At 36.7% G+C, this 14,829-nt stretch overlaps 1 protein-coding gene across 2 annotated transcripts; it reads left to right on the top strand.

Moving 5' to 3' along the window:
* The first annotated feature begins 3,200 nt into the window (after positions 1-3,200).
* Positions 3,201-14,603, top strand: LOC108982043 (ferrochelatase-2, chloroplastic-like). Of its 2 annotated transcripts, XM_018953317.2 has the most exons (11): positions 3,201-3,395; positions 3,483-3,667; positions 5,342-5,669; positions 7,280-7,423; positions 8,249-8,350; positions 9,239-9,342; positions 9,437-9,563; positions 9,820-9,972; positions 11,390-11,490; positions 11,704-11,905; positions 14,100-14,603. In XM_018953317.2, the coding sequence occupies exons 2-11, from the start codon at positions 3,558-3,560 to the stop codon at positions 14,322-14,324; spliced, it is 1,596 nt and encodes a 531-aa protein (XP_018808862.2). In that variant the 5' UTR covers positions 3,201-3,395; positions 3,483-3,557; the 3' UTR covers positions 14,325-14,603. The 2 variants fall into 2 exon arrangements, with proteins under 2 accessions (XP_018808862.2, XP_035550503.1); XM_035694610.1 differs by lacking the exons at positions 3,201-3,395; positions 3,483-3,667; positions 5,342-5,669 and adding an exon at positions 5,722-6,302.
* Positions 14,604-14,829: the final 226 nt, after the last annotated feature.

The following is a 14,829-nucleotide window of genomic DNA, read 5'->3' as shown; positions in this document are numbered from 1 at the left end:
ATCTTACGGACGGACTGCTATGGTATAAGGTACACAAGGGGTTGGTGGCCAATGATCAGACAAAACTCAGTTACGAAACTTCTACAACCACTGATGGTACGCATAGTAAGAAACTGTCAACAATACAATAAAAAGATGTTGAGGGATTTGCTTATATAAATGATCATTACGGATGAGATGCCTTTTCTCACCTTTGAGGGAAAAAGCTTTCGTAGATTTGTGCAGTGTCTTGAGCCCCGATTTTTCATGCCTTCACGGTATACGGTAATGCGAGATTGTTTGAAGAGGCACACCAAGGAGAGAATCGAGATGAAGGAGATGTTTATTACCACTGCCCAGAGAGTGTCATTTACGATTGATACATATACGTCCATACAGAATCTTAGCTACATGTATATTATAGCTCACTTCATTGACAGTGAGTGGACATTGTATAAGCGGATTATTAGATTCAAACAAATTGAAGATCACAAGGGTTCATCTATTGGAAAGAAGATGGATGACTGTATAAATGATTGAAAGATTACAAAAGTACTTTGTATGCCAGTGCCAATGACACTACAATAGAGTGGTTTAAGCGGAATACAACAGCAAAAAAGGATACAATTCGTGACAACGAGTTTATCGATGATCAATGTTGTACTCATATCATTAACCTCATAGTTGCTGAAGAATTGAAGGAGGTTGATGATTCAATTACCAAAGTCCGCAACCTTATGAGATATGTTAAGGCTTCCCCTAGCAAGTTTAAAGCTATAGTCGAACAGCTTGAGGTCTCATCTTCTAGTATGTTGAGCTTAGATGTTTCCACTCGATGTAACTCCATATACATGATATTGGATGTAGCGCCAAAGCACCAAAGAGCGTTCGAGTGGATAGAGGTCGAGGATAAGGGCTTGAGGTATGCTTTGCTGGAGCCAATAGAGGGGAGAAGAGGTATCGACGCGCTGGAAACTGTTGATAGGGCGAATGTGAGTACTTGGTTCAATTTTGAAATCATTTTAGGGCATAACTGTGTGCATATCTGGTTCCAAATATTATATTGTGAACATGTACTTCAAGGAGATCTCAGGACTTTATGACCACTTGCAACAGAGCTGTGATGACACTATCGTTTTCGTGAATAATATGATTATGCGGATGAAATCCAATTATAATAAATATTTGGGATGTTGAGAAGATAAATATATTATTATTTGTGACTACGATTCTTGACCCCAACATAAATTGGTTATTGTAGAATTTTGGATTAAAGATGTCCTTGGTGATGGGAAGGCTGATCAGTTTATTAGAGTGCTGAAGAATGATATTGATAACTTATATAGCCATTACAACAACAATGGTCAATCTTCAAGCCAAAGTGGTAGCTCCTCACGATCGACAGGCTTGACATCTTCATTAGATAACACACATGGAAGGGGTTCAACTGTTTTGATGCGAAGGTAGCATCAAATCCGAGCATTGAGGAATATTATATAGTATAAGTCTGAGATTAAACGTTATTTTATGAAAGATGTCGACACACCTAGTGATACATTTTATATATTAATTTGGTGGAAGGTTCATTCCACCAAGTTTCCGGTCCTTTCTCAAGTAGTCCGGGATGTGCTAGCCATTCCTATTATTACGATTGCCTCTGAGTCGGCATTTAGCATATGAAATCGCGTGTTGGATGCTTATCGGAGTTCATTGGCTTCGACTACCATGGAGACCCTCATTTGCACATAGAATTGGCTAAGTTCAACGCCTATTAGATTAGTTACTGTTGATGATGTCGAGAGCTATAGGCTTGAATCGGATAACTTTATGCTTTTAGCCTTCATTTTTAAATGATTAATTACATATTTTTAATGTTGTAATGATTTAAGTTATAATTTTTATGTTATTGTAGACCTAGTTGTGAACCCCAAAATAAGTTCAGATGAATGAGATGAATGCACCGTGGGATGGAGGTCGGACATTCCAGTATATCATTAACTTTCATGTGAGGTACTTTAATGCTAGTATGTTTAATTTGGCTAAGTAGTGTAATGTCTAACTTTTTTTAATTTCCAAAACAATGTAGAATGCTTGGAATTGGAGGCAGATGGTGCTGATAATTATTGTAAATTGTATCTTTTTGTTTTATTTTGATACATTATTATATTACATTGTAAATTGGTTGAGAACTTTGATGAAGTTGGTTAGGATTGGTTGTGATTATGGTGGACTGGTGATTGTTTGGTGGTGATTGTGATTGTGGTGGTTGTTGGGTTTTGAACTCGTGATTGTGGACATTGTTTGGTTGTGATTGTGGTGTTTGTTTGATGGTTTCAAGCATTTTTAATTTACATTGTGCTTGTGATTGTGCATTTTTTTTCTCTTTAGTTTTGTAATGTATGTAATTTACTCATTGTATTTATGTTTTTTTTAATTTTTTTTATAATATTTTTAGAAATAGGAAGTCTACTGGGCTATTGGTGATTTTTAGTTTTTTTTTTTTTTTTAATTTTTGTAACAGATTTTTTGGAAATGGGGAGCCCAAATAGAGATTGGGCCTTGGGCTGGCCCAACTCCAATAAGAGCTCTGATTGGAGTCTAAACCCGACTCCCATCGGAGTCGGAGTCCGAAAATACTTCCGACTTTCGTCGGAGTCGGAGGTGGGCTTTCCGACTCCGTCAGAGCCGGAGCACATCCCTAAGTTGCTCTATGAGTTTCACGAGGAATATTACAGTTTGAAAGTGTATAAATTCTGTATACTTTTTTTGAAAGACAATAAAGAGAAGTGTGTAAGGTTTGTATATCTTAGAATTGTATAAATTCTATATTATATTATTAAAAAAATTATAATTATTTTAAAAATATGATATAAAAAGAGCATCATCTAATCTATATCTCCAATAATTAAATAGTGAATAATTTTAGCTTAAAAAATAAAATAATAGGGTTCCAAAAATAATAGTAATGTTACATACAGTCGTGAAGTGCACAAGTCCTGTGGAATCATTTTGAAAAAAAATAGAGTCCACTATTAAAAATTTAATTTTTTTCATGTGAATCCTATATTTATTCATTTTTTTAAAAAAATATTTATGATAATTACTTACTCCACAATTATAAATATTATTTACAATTATAAATATCATTTCTAAGTTTAAAATGTACCCCCGACCCTTTTCTTTTGCTTTGGAAAAACAAGGAAAAAAAAAAGAAAAAGATAAGAGTCAGATAACGTGGCGTGGGCTCCTATTCATTTGCCTTAGTGTGGCTGTGGCCCTCCATCGGCTTACCATTACCATGGAGTAGTGCCTCTGTCTCTGCAATGAACCACAAGTAGACGCGTAAGCTTCTTCATCCATCTCCATTACTTCTTCACATGCTCTTCCTCAGCTACCATTCGCTGCACGACGTATTGGTGAGTCTTGGTTTTTTTTTTTTGCCCTCTTTTCTCTGCTTTTTTTTTTTTCTCGGTTTTGATGCTGATGCTTGATTTGTGGTTTAGGCTCATTTTGCGTGGTGGGTTTAGTGGGTTTTGATTTCACGACTTCGATAGAGAACTGGTGGTACTCTTATCTAGATGAATATGAAGGGTCTCATTCAAAGTCCGTGTTCTTCTTCGTCTTCACCCTCTGCGTTTCTTCGTCCTCCTTGCCTCACCTCTGCTTCTCGCGATTCTAAATTCCCACTGTAAAGTTGCAGAAACTCTCTTTCTTTTTTGTTTTTGAGGACTACATATATTTGAGCATGTATGGTTTCATGCATGGTTGCATGTAGATATACATTCCACGATAATATTTGCTTCGTTTTCGCAACTTTATGTGTTGGCTCTTTCTTTATTGTGGTTCTATTTATTTATACAAAAATATCTTGTAATTTTGAATTTTTGCACAGTGATTGATATATCAAATACGAGGAATGGCCTGTTATTCTTGTAATTGAAGGTGAAGCCCAAGAGAGAAGGAAAATATGGGAAACGAAATAGAAAAACAGACGCTTGCATTTAGTTAGCGACTGGCTATTAAATCTTGAGAATGTTACTAGCTTCTTTTTTTTGTAAAGTGCGGTTTCAGTTTCCACCATCTTAATGCAATGCATTTGTCAGAAGTTGAAAGCTGAATGACTTGTCTTCCATATCTTTCTGCCTGAGGTTGCTAGTCTAATATATCTCTGAGCGGCTGAGCCTCAGAGGTCTAAAACGTTTGCCTTGTAATTGTTTTATGAATTTCCGATGCTTTTTGTGAACTAGGCAATGTGAGTTTCAAACTGGAACTATTTGTCTGCAAGATTCCAATCTTTTATGTCCCATTTTGGACCATGTACTTACAGCCATTATATTTGAAGGAGAAATTGAAGGATAGAAAAGTGATAAAGGAAAATCAAGGACATATAAACTCTTTGCTTTGTCTGGTTTGAGAGAAAAGGCGTGTGAAAAGTAAACAGAGGGAGAGGTAGTCCATCTGGGGGAAAATGGGTTGTGAGAGGATATATTTCCTTATAATATGAATGATTCTATTGGGAACCCCCTTGGCTCCCCACCACCCCCACCAAATACATGGAGAGATGATCATGGAAGACCTACTGCTTTGATAACTCTAGCTTGTGTATGGGAGTTGGTAGTAACTAAAAATGAATAAAATATCCCCAAAGGCCAAATATCTTTGTATTAGACTGTCAATGTATTTTAATGATCTCAATATCCACAGCTTAGAGTTTGAAATCTGAGCCAATGGGTAATTTAATGTATTTCATAAATTTTGCATTCCGAATGGTCACAATTTGTGCAATAGCTTGCACTGTTTATCCTTATTATGTTGAAGTATTCAATTACCGTAGGTTCTAATATCTTTCCTTCGTTTTTAATCCCTAGGGGTTGGCTCAAATGGTAAGGGCCTTGGTCTTGGTGGTATGCTCCCTCTAGGTCTAAGGTTTGAACCCTTGGGTGCAAACGATTTCTAGGGGTCATGTCCCATCCGTGAAAAGCTGATGATTTACCTGATCGATGTGTTGGGGGCGTGTTACACGGGTCCGGGATTTAACCGGGTTAAAGACATGTTGCGTTTACACGGTCTCTAGGATTCCTTGTCATTAAAAAAATATCTTTCCTTCGTTTATGTTTTCTCTCATATTGTAAAAGTTTTTTAATACTATTTTTAAGGTTTTCATTAATCATGCTCATTTACCATTGCTAAAACATGTCACTGCATTCTCTTGTAACACCTAAAAATAATGGTGTTCTGCTACTGCATTTCTATAGATAAATTCCGTTGTATATTCAATTAATAAACAAATGTTTTAGAATCATCTGCGAGGATTGATATAGTAAATCAACTATTATATATTTTATGTTCTTTGCTTTCATAGGTTGTTGCCACAGGCAATATGCACCTCCCAAAGGATATATCAATGCTCTGGGGTCTATATGGAGGCTTGCCATAATTCTTATCTTTCAAAACATTGCATGGTTGCAAGATTTTCTTCCGGATGGTCTGAAACACATTCTTTATTTCCTAAGCAATCTCTAAAGAAGTCTTTGTTGCCATCGGGAGCACAAGTGACATCGAAAAGTCAAGATGTCTCCAATGCACCTATTGTTGGTGATGATAAGATTGGAGTCTTGTTGCTGAACCTTGGAGGTCCCGAGACTCTGGAAGATGTGCAGCCTTTCTTGTTTAACCTGTTTGCTGACCCAGTAACGAGCTCTCACTTTCCTGTTTAATGTATCTCAAATAGTATTTTATCATTTGCTTTTGTAAGTTTGCATCATTTATCCTCTATTTATTTTATTCATTTATTTTTTTATGTTTTGCCTTGATCGAACGCTAAGGGGATGCTCCTTGTCAAGTATATTATTGACCATTATACCTATTTTTTTGATAATTTACCATTATATTTGTTGATGCGGTAAAAATCGCTCAACAGGCCGGAAGAGGAGAAAGAGTCATTCCCAGCCCACTGGAGCGACTTGGGCCTCGTTCGGTGTTGTTTGGAGCTCCCGGCAGTGTTCCGGTGCAGTTGTACGGTGACGATGCGTACGTCCATGGCAGTGAATGAAAAACATAAGTGCAGAGAAATAAAAGAAATGAACACATGGATTTACGTGGTTCGGCATAATGCCTACGTCCACGGGCGTTTGGGGAGGAGAAATCCACTATAATATTCTTGTTTACAATCTCTCATGGTCTCTCATATCTCACCATACAATGGTAATGTTGAATATAAATTTACTGGAGAAGAAGCCTTCGTTGGAGCTCCCCTATTTGAAGGAGCTGTTGAAGAGGAAGAAGAAGCACTGAAGAAGAAGATCAAGCCCCCAGACGAAGAAGTGAGAGCCCCTATTTATACTGAATGCCCTTTCCCGCGTGCGCCCCCCTCAGGCAAGGCCACGCCTTTTGACCACGCCCCCCTTGACATGCCCCTGCACCCACCATACCCCTTTGACCCCCCTGACAGCCCACTACTTCTTGACAGCCCCGCGTCCCCTGCTGTCCCTTACTGTCACCTAGCCCTTGCTTTTAGCACCCTCTGCGTGCCTCCATTCCCCCTTGTCCCCTATTGGGCCCAAAGCCAATATCTTTATCCCCTCACAATATTTAATTTGATTCATCAATTTTTCTTTATTAGATGGGTTAATTACTAGATTTAGTTATCTGTTGTTTGTCTTTCACAAATGACATTGGAAGATATATATGGAATGGTCTATTTTGTTGCTGAATAATGTATGTGTGTGGGTGCGTGTGTGTTTATATATATATATATATATATATATCTTGCAAAATTTGAAATAAATTTATTTTTTGTTATCATCTTGGAATCAAGTAATAACATTTGTCACATAATTTTATGAATTCCTTTAGGTACCAGATATTTATTTTTTAGGAGTGAAGATAGCTATCTAATGGTGGGAAATAAAATCTTAAAGTTATGCTTTGATAGACAGATATTTTTGCAGGCATATGTCTTGCCATATGGAACATTCTTTTTTCTTCTGAATTCTTTTTTTTTTGTTCCTTTTTTTTCTGCATATACATGCTCAACGGGCATTTTTTTTTAAATGTAGGATAAAGGATTTTGACACTACATCCAATGTAGAGAGCAGTGGCGACAATTTTGTGATAGTGTTATTGGTAGCACCACAATTAGGTTGTGGGATTTTTACAGCAGTCGTGGGTTTGGGATTAAAATATCAACTTTAATTGATACTTTTTCTTATTTTTTCCTTGGGTGAAAAGGACCTTGGAGTTGGACGTTCATTTTACCATCAATGGTGCTGTATTCATTTTCCTTCATTCTATTGGACAGGATATTATACGACTACCAAGGCTGTTTCGTTTTCTTCAAAGGCCCTTGGCACAATTCATATCTGTTCTCCGGGCTCCCAAGAGCAGAGAAGGCTATGCCTCAATTGGTGGTGGTTCCCCTCTTCGACGGATAACAGATGCCCAGGCATGATTTTTCTGTTAACCTTGATTCAAACTTTTTTAGTAGCTAATATTTTATTATATATTTTTTCTAGAGCTTATTTGTTTAGCTTTTTTTACAAGAGCTTAGTTGTTAATTTTACATAACGTGTATAGTGATTTCGCTAATCAATAATATTGAAAAAATTGCCCCCCTCTCACTGTCATACTGCTAATGGATGGATGCCTCAAAACATCATCCAGTAGAGATGAACTCAGCGATGCATTGATCTCTGGTTGATCTCTAGTATTAGTCGAATAACAATTACAGCATGAGCTTTTATGTATGAGGTGTTTTATAATAATGCAAATGGGCGTCAGAAGGGTTCATATGTGAAGACAAAATCAAGCAATAAAAAATCCTCTGTTTCATTCTTCTAGTATGAATTCTCTGGTTATGTGATGTCAACATAAAACAGAATGCAGCAGAAATGTTCCGAATGTAAAATTATGATCTCTTTTGCTCATTTTACATCAGTAGTGGAGATCCTAGATAGGTATGGAGTATCTCATAGGACTCTTGTCTTTGACTTTCTAATTTTTTATTGCTAAAATTGGTATGTTTTCCCAGATCTGGACTCCATTGAACAAAGCACAGTAATTTATTGAAGCTATCGAGCTTGTAAAAGCTCATAGAAAGTTACCAGTTTATACTAATTTAACTTAACCTTTAATGTTGGCTGATGGTTGTGAAGGTTTTTGCATGCTACAGGCTTGTATTTATATACTTTGGTTCTTAGGAATTTCTCCTTTTGCTGAAAATTTGAGCTCATCCTTGTCTATTTCACTGGCTGTCCTTCTATATGTTCAGGCTGAAGAGTTGAGGAACTTCCTTTGGGAAAAGAATGTCCCAGCTGATGTGTACGTTGGTATGCGTTATTGGCATCCATTTACTGAAGAAGCTATTGAACAGGTATCTGGTGGGCGCTAACATCAGTTTTCGAACTTATTGCATGATACACTTAAATGCTACCGTCCCTGCATCTATTTTCATGGTACTCTTTTACTACTTATTCTTTTTTATTGGTAATAAGATTCTATATCTACTACTTATTTTAGAGGAGAACGCTGCATGATTTATCTTTTCTGAAGATGTCAATGGTCAAAGAAATTTTGTGCTTTCAGAGGATAATGCTATCTCGTTTTTTTTTTTTTTAAAAAAGAGGACGGTATCCCAAATTTATTAATAGCCCTCACTTGTGGCAAAGGAAAACCGTGGTTACAGGCAAACACCTGGGGGTTACAAATAAACATAAATGACCAAAACCCAGGCATCCAAGAAAACCTAAAATAAGGCAACAAAAGACAAATATCCATTGATTACAGGTCAATTAACAAAAAAGAAAACCTTGAGAACAAAAAAGGAAAAAAATCCTGTAGGTAAATGTCAGCTCACACCAATAAGAATAAGAATAAGAATAAGAAAAACAGGTGCAATTTAATAAGTACCTCACTACGAAATATGCAAATAAGGAATTCCGATTTTGTCCATGCGAAGAAGACCCCTCAGCTTATTGGGCAAAGGATCTTTGTCTTCAATCCAGTCCATGTTAACACCCTCCGCTCCCTGCTTAGCTAAAAGTCAGCCACAACATTTCCTTCATGAAACACATGGCTCACTCTATAATCCATGCTTCCTAGGCAGGTCTGAAGCTCATCCCAAAAGTCCTCAAGATACCAAATTTTATAGTCTCCCCTAGTAAGCCATGAAGGATAATGCTATCTGTGTATTCCTAAATTTTCTGTAGGAATGAAAAGATGGATCTGGCTATTGATTTTTTTTTTTGAAATAATTCTGTAGATAAAAAGAGATGGGATTACAAAGCTTGTTGTCCTTCCGCTGTATCCGCAATTTTCAATATCAACCAGTGGTTCTAGCCTTCGACTCTTGGAGAGTATATTCCGGTGGTTACCAAACACTTGCTGCTATTATACTCTAGTAACCCAAAAAAATAATATATTATCAATTGAGCTGACAAATAATTATTTTGTTCATCAGGGAGGATGAATACTTAGTCAACATGCAGCACACAGTAATACCTTCATGGTACCAGCGCAAAGGGTACATAAAAGCCATGGCAGATTTGATTGAAAAGGAGTTAAGAAATTTTGACTGCCTTGAACAGGTTGCTCATCTTTTAATGCTTTTAATACTTTCTTGTTGAATTTATTATCATGTATATTCCCTGTGTACTTGGGCTTTGCCTACTTTTATGAATAAAACTTCTTGATTACCTATAAAAAAGTACTTGTTGAATTTGGTCATGTTTTTTCTGTCCAAACATTTCCTCACTCTGCATTGAACTAAACCACATGCTCCATCACTTGTTTTATCATTCTGGTACATATGACACCCAGTCTAATTGAAAATATGCATTTTAGGTTATGATATTCTTTAGTGCACATGGGGTGCCACTCGCATACGTGGAAGAGGCTGGTGATCCATATAAGGCCGAGATGGAGGAATGTGTGGATTTGATAATGGAAGAATTGGAAACGAGGAAGATAACTAATGCTTGCACTCTTGCTTATCAGGTACTTTTGTTAGGGTAACAACCGTAGTAGTTTGTACTCTTGTTGTTAATTCATGTAGAGCTTTACTACTCATCATCTCCGCACACTGCATACCACACATCACATTTATTTTATTTATTTTTAATAGTTTTTGGTTTTATTATTCATAAATTAATTGATTTCGTCTACTCATTATCCATACACCATATATTTGTTAAGAGAAAAAAAATAAAATAATAATGTGTGGTGTGTGGTGTGAGGATGATGAGTAGAATTTTTCATTCATATAACCTAGTCTTGGTTTGATAAATAGGTCTCTTAAATAATATATGGCTGAAGTTCTCTGTCAAGAAGTTTCAATGAGGAGTTGGTTGAAAGATGGGTATTGAATATTGATTAACTTATATGATCCAAGAAACCAGGTTTAGCGGGCTTATGTTTTATCTTGTTTTTAACATCTTTTGTTTATACTGAAGGGATTCTTACCCTCCTATTACGAGGCTTTGGAGATTATAAGAAACTAATCGTAAATCCACATGATTTTGCAGGAATTACTAAATTTACTAAATTAAAAATACTATTTATCAAAATTACTTATCAGAAAAAAAAAATACTATTTATTAGTTACTTACGTTGAATCATTATATAATAAATGGAAACTTTGAGCTTTTTGATCTTTAAAATTTGGTTGAACATATTAATCTTCTTTCCCCTTCTTTTATTTTATTGTTATTTATTTCAAAGCCCACAAACTTTGATTGAGTGGAGAGAGGGATTAATAGCTCTTTATGTATGCCAAAGTAACTATGACTATCATGAGTCATAAATTAACTTCCTCTAAAATTCCATGACTTTAGGGATCTATTGGCTACAAAATAAAAAAGACAGGGTATCAGGTGAACTAAAAGATTATACTAACTTTAAATAGAAATTAATAACTTAATAAGATACATTATTTTTCATTTAAAAGCTTTTCTTAATTATATATATATATATATATATATATACATTTTAAAGCTTCGTTACTAACATAATATGGGAGTGGATGATGTGAGTGAGCAAAAGCATAGCTCCCCCAGCTTTCAAAATTATATATGAAAGTAGATTCTGATTTTTTGTTGAATATGATGGTTTTTTTTTAATGTTTTTACAAGTAAAGATATATTTTGTTAAAATGGAGAGGGATATTATCCTGGTATACAGGAAGCATAGATGAATTCACTCAACAAGCAAAGGGGAAAAGAGCTATAAAACCCTGAAAATTAGAATTGATGAGTTTTGAAAGCAATCCACACGATGAAATACTTTGTCATCTGAATTGATACTAGTAGTTAGGAACTTTATTGTTGTTCAGTGAGCGTATAGGTTGTCCAGTGAGTCTTTTTGCATATACCCATGATATCATTGTGGAACTCATTTCATAGTCAATTTTTTGCAGAGCAGAGTTGGACCTGTAGAATGGTTGAAACCCTATACGGATGAGACAATAATTGAACTTGGGCAAAAAGGAGTGAAAAGTTTGTTGGCGGTCCCTATTAGGTAATGTCTGTCATCATCATTCTTTCAATACTTTATGCTTCATGTACATTTACTTCATGTTGTTACTGATAAAATAAATTACTTCTTGTTGGTCTGTCATTAACTCTCTGTCTGTCTCTCTCACACGCACAAACACTGCATGTTGTTCTACCATTAATTCTTTCAATACGTCGTGTTGATCTTTCATTAAGACTTTTATGCTTGATTTAACAGCTTTGTCAGTGAGCACATTGAAACTCTGGAAGAAATTGATGTTGAGTATAAAGAATTAGCCCTAAAGTCTGGTATAAAAACATGGGGCCGTGTTCCTGCCCTAGGTTGTGAACCGACCTTCATATCTGATTTGGCTGATGCTGTGATTGAGAGTCTCCCATATGTTGGAGCTATGGCAGTCTCAAACCTCGAAGCTCGACAGGTACCTTTATATTGGAGATGAATCGATATTTACTGTTTGGAGTAGATACTAGAACAATAAACTTTGGTGCAGTCTTGAGTCTAAAACTTCACTTTTCATGGTAAAAAAAAATCCAGATTATTTTTCTTTCCTTTTGTTTTGGAGAAAGTAAATGATGTAGAGTCAGTAAATAGCAGGATTATCCTAAAGATGGAAAAAAGTAGTCTCAAGTCTAGAACTTCACTCTCCTATATTATGCTCCAAAGGCATGGTTTCTTTTCGCTTCTTTATTTCTTGTGTGCATGTGAATGTGTAGTGCACATATCACAGGGGATCTGAAAGAGCAAAAGAGTGAAGACCATAAGTCAGTCTACTGCCAAGTCTAGAAAAAGTTTATTTATTTATTTATTTGCATATAAATAAAGGCCACAAAACCTCTTTCCATTGCATATAATCAGAACCTCATTCAAACTACACTATAGCATCTCCATAACACAAGTGTTTGCACACATAATTCCAAGTCTACACTCTACATAAGTAACACCAAGTACATCTCCACAACTGGACACAAAAGATGTACTGTCCAAGCAGCACCCCATTTCATTAAAATCTAAACGACAAAAAGTGCTAAAAAAATTCCATTAATTCATCTGGTTTGGCCAGTAACAAGCAAACGACCAGATCCATTAATTCAACATTGTCTTCGCTTCCAATCTTGTCAATTTTAGTCATCCGAAGTTTGCACCACAAAGCCATTCAAAATACTGGGTGGAATGTTTACCAAAGTTCAAGACCAGATCTTTTCAAACTGCGCAATCAGAGGATGGGCAGAGGGAGGGTCAACGGCAACCAACAGGGGTGCTGGGCAGAGGGGGTGTGGGGCAACCTAGGGCATTGTTTGGGTGACACGGGGGTGGGGCTGGAAGATGGGCGACGTGGGGGTGGGGGAGAGGATGGACGACGAGGGTGGAGGGGGGGGGGGCAAATGAGAGATGCTCAAGCTTATTAAGGGATCCAACAGAAGCATGCACCTCAACTAAGTTTGTACAATCAGCAAAATCCAACCACTCTAAATTTGGAATCCGAGAAAGATCGGGGATTTTTGTCAGAAATTCAGAACGAGAAAAGTCCATTCTGGCCAAGTTCTGGAAATTCTCGCTCATACTAAACACGCCTAATACATGGAGAACCAAGCTTGTCCATACGTAACATCCCTAGAAAAAGTTGGCCTTTCTTTTGATGATGCATGTCATTGAAAAAATGGGCATTCAAATGTTAGACAGAAGTTTCTAGGTCTTAGGCGTTGGAATGCTTTTCTAAGTATTGCTGAAGGAAATGTATTTAGGTGTTTTCTTTTGTATACTCCCTGTGGACATGGGCTATGCCTATTTTCATTCATATCAATGAAACTTACTTCTTACTTATAAAAAAAAAAAAAGTATTGCTGAAGGAAATACAATAGAAAGTATCAGTTGCTTTTGTCCATTTTATAGTACATCATATTGACTGTATGAATCTAATGGCTGTCAAATCTTTAAGTCCACCCGCCCAAGGAGCGATCCTTATAATTTTCTACAGTGTATGGGACGGGATAACTGCTCGTGTCTAGAGATTAGTGACATGATCAAGGATTTTTGGAAACCTTAAGCAATAAATGACGGACTTTATGACAGACAATTAGTGGAGTATTTATATTGGTGAGACTATTCTTAATTCGAAATAAGTGATGGTAATTGTGGTCTTGTACCCCTTGTATGGATGCTTATTTGGTTGGTTTTTAGATTTAATGTTGATTTGTGACATGAACCTGTTTGTTTAAATTCTCATTGGAATAGCCTTGACTTCCCTTCATCGAAACAAGCATGCCTGTGACAGCTCCCCCTTGACTTGTTTTCTGAATGGATTTCCTTTAATGCATCTCCCTCGTTTGTCAAGGTGATTTTAAGTGTGAATGGGTCAACTCTTGTGCCATCCTCATTTCCATGGCGATCCATCTAAACATGTCAATATTGTCTTTTGAAGAACAAAGTCAAATCTAGGTCTCCCTTCATAAGTTCCAGTTAGGTATACAAGTAAATTTTGCTGATAGTTATACAGACAACCTATCCTGGGACAATCCTACCAGTATTATCTATTTTGTTCAGCTTTATTATAATGGTTGCCTTTTGTGTCACTTTGTCTGGTCTGTCCGAATTGAGGTTTGTGTTTTTGGCAGTCTTTGGTTCCCCTTGGCAGTGTAGAAGAATTATTGGCAGCATATGATTCACAACGCAGGGAGCTACCACCACCTGTTACAATGTGGGAATGGGGTTGGACAAGAAGTGCAGAAACTTGGAATGGAAGGGCAGCTATGCTGGCAGTGCTTGTGCTATTGGCCCTAGAAGTCACCACTGGGGAGGGTTTTCTACACCAGTGGGGTGTATTATCATCGCTTCGGTGAATCTTTCTCCCCCCAGATTTATGAAGCCACCTGTGCATTTTGTTTGTGCATACTATCAGCATCTTCCGCACGTGTATCGCATTCGGTCATGCTCGATTCTTATGCATGTCACACAGGATAAGATTTGGGGTAATTGTCTGGTGACAACACCGCTGTGGGTGAAAAGAAAAGAAAAGAAGAGGAGAAAAAAGAAATGTATAATAGTGGTTTTGGTTTATATACATCCGCAATGTTCCTTGAATGTCTGTTGTAAAGTTTTTTGCTGTGTTTTTTCGTTCCTCTGCTGGTTTTCACAATTTAGAAATAACTGAAGAGTTTGTTTGCGGGCGATCTGTTTATGTAATTTGAAATTAAGCAATAATCTTTGCCACCAGCTATAATAATGGAGTTATATCAGACTGACATTATGAAAGCAAAGAAAATATGCCGGAGGTCATTTCCAAATGGGCATTGAAATGACCGTAATGTTGGTAGTGTTCCCATTTTTTTTCTTTTTGGTAGGCAA

This window comes from Juglans regia, chromosome 10, assembly GCF_001411555.2.
Source record: "Juglans regia cultivar Chandler chromosome 10, Walnut 2.0, whole genome shotgun sequence".
Taxonomy (NCBI): domain Eukaryota; kingdom Viridiplantae; phylum Streptophyta; class Magnoliopsida; order Fagales; family Juglandaceae; genus Juglans; species Juglans regia.
This window is presented reverse-complemented; position numbering and strand designations above follow the sequence as displayed.

What these genes read in the sequence shown, in the direction of transcription:
- LOC108982043 (XM_018953317.2), top strand. Translation starts at nt 3,558, where the DNA reads ATGAATATGAAGGGTCTCATTCAAAGTCCGTGTTCTTCTTCGTCTTCA. An exon ending in TTGTTGGCGGTCCCTATTAG is followed by an intron (nt 11,491 to 11,703) that starts GTAATGTCTGTC and finishes TTGATTTAACAG; the next exon opens with CTTTGTCAGTGAGCACATTG. An exon ending in CAAACCTCGAAGCTCGACAG is followed by an intron (nt 11,906 to 14,099) that starts GTACCTTTATAT and finishes TGTTTTTGGCAG; the next exon opens with TCTTTGGTTCCCCTTGGCAG.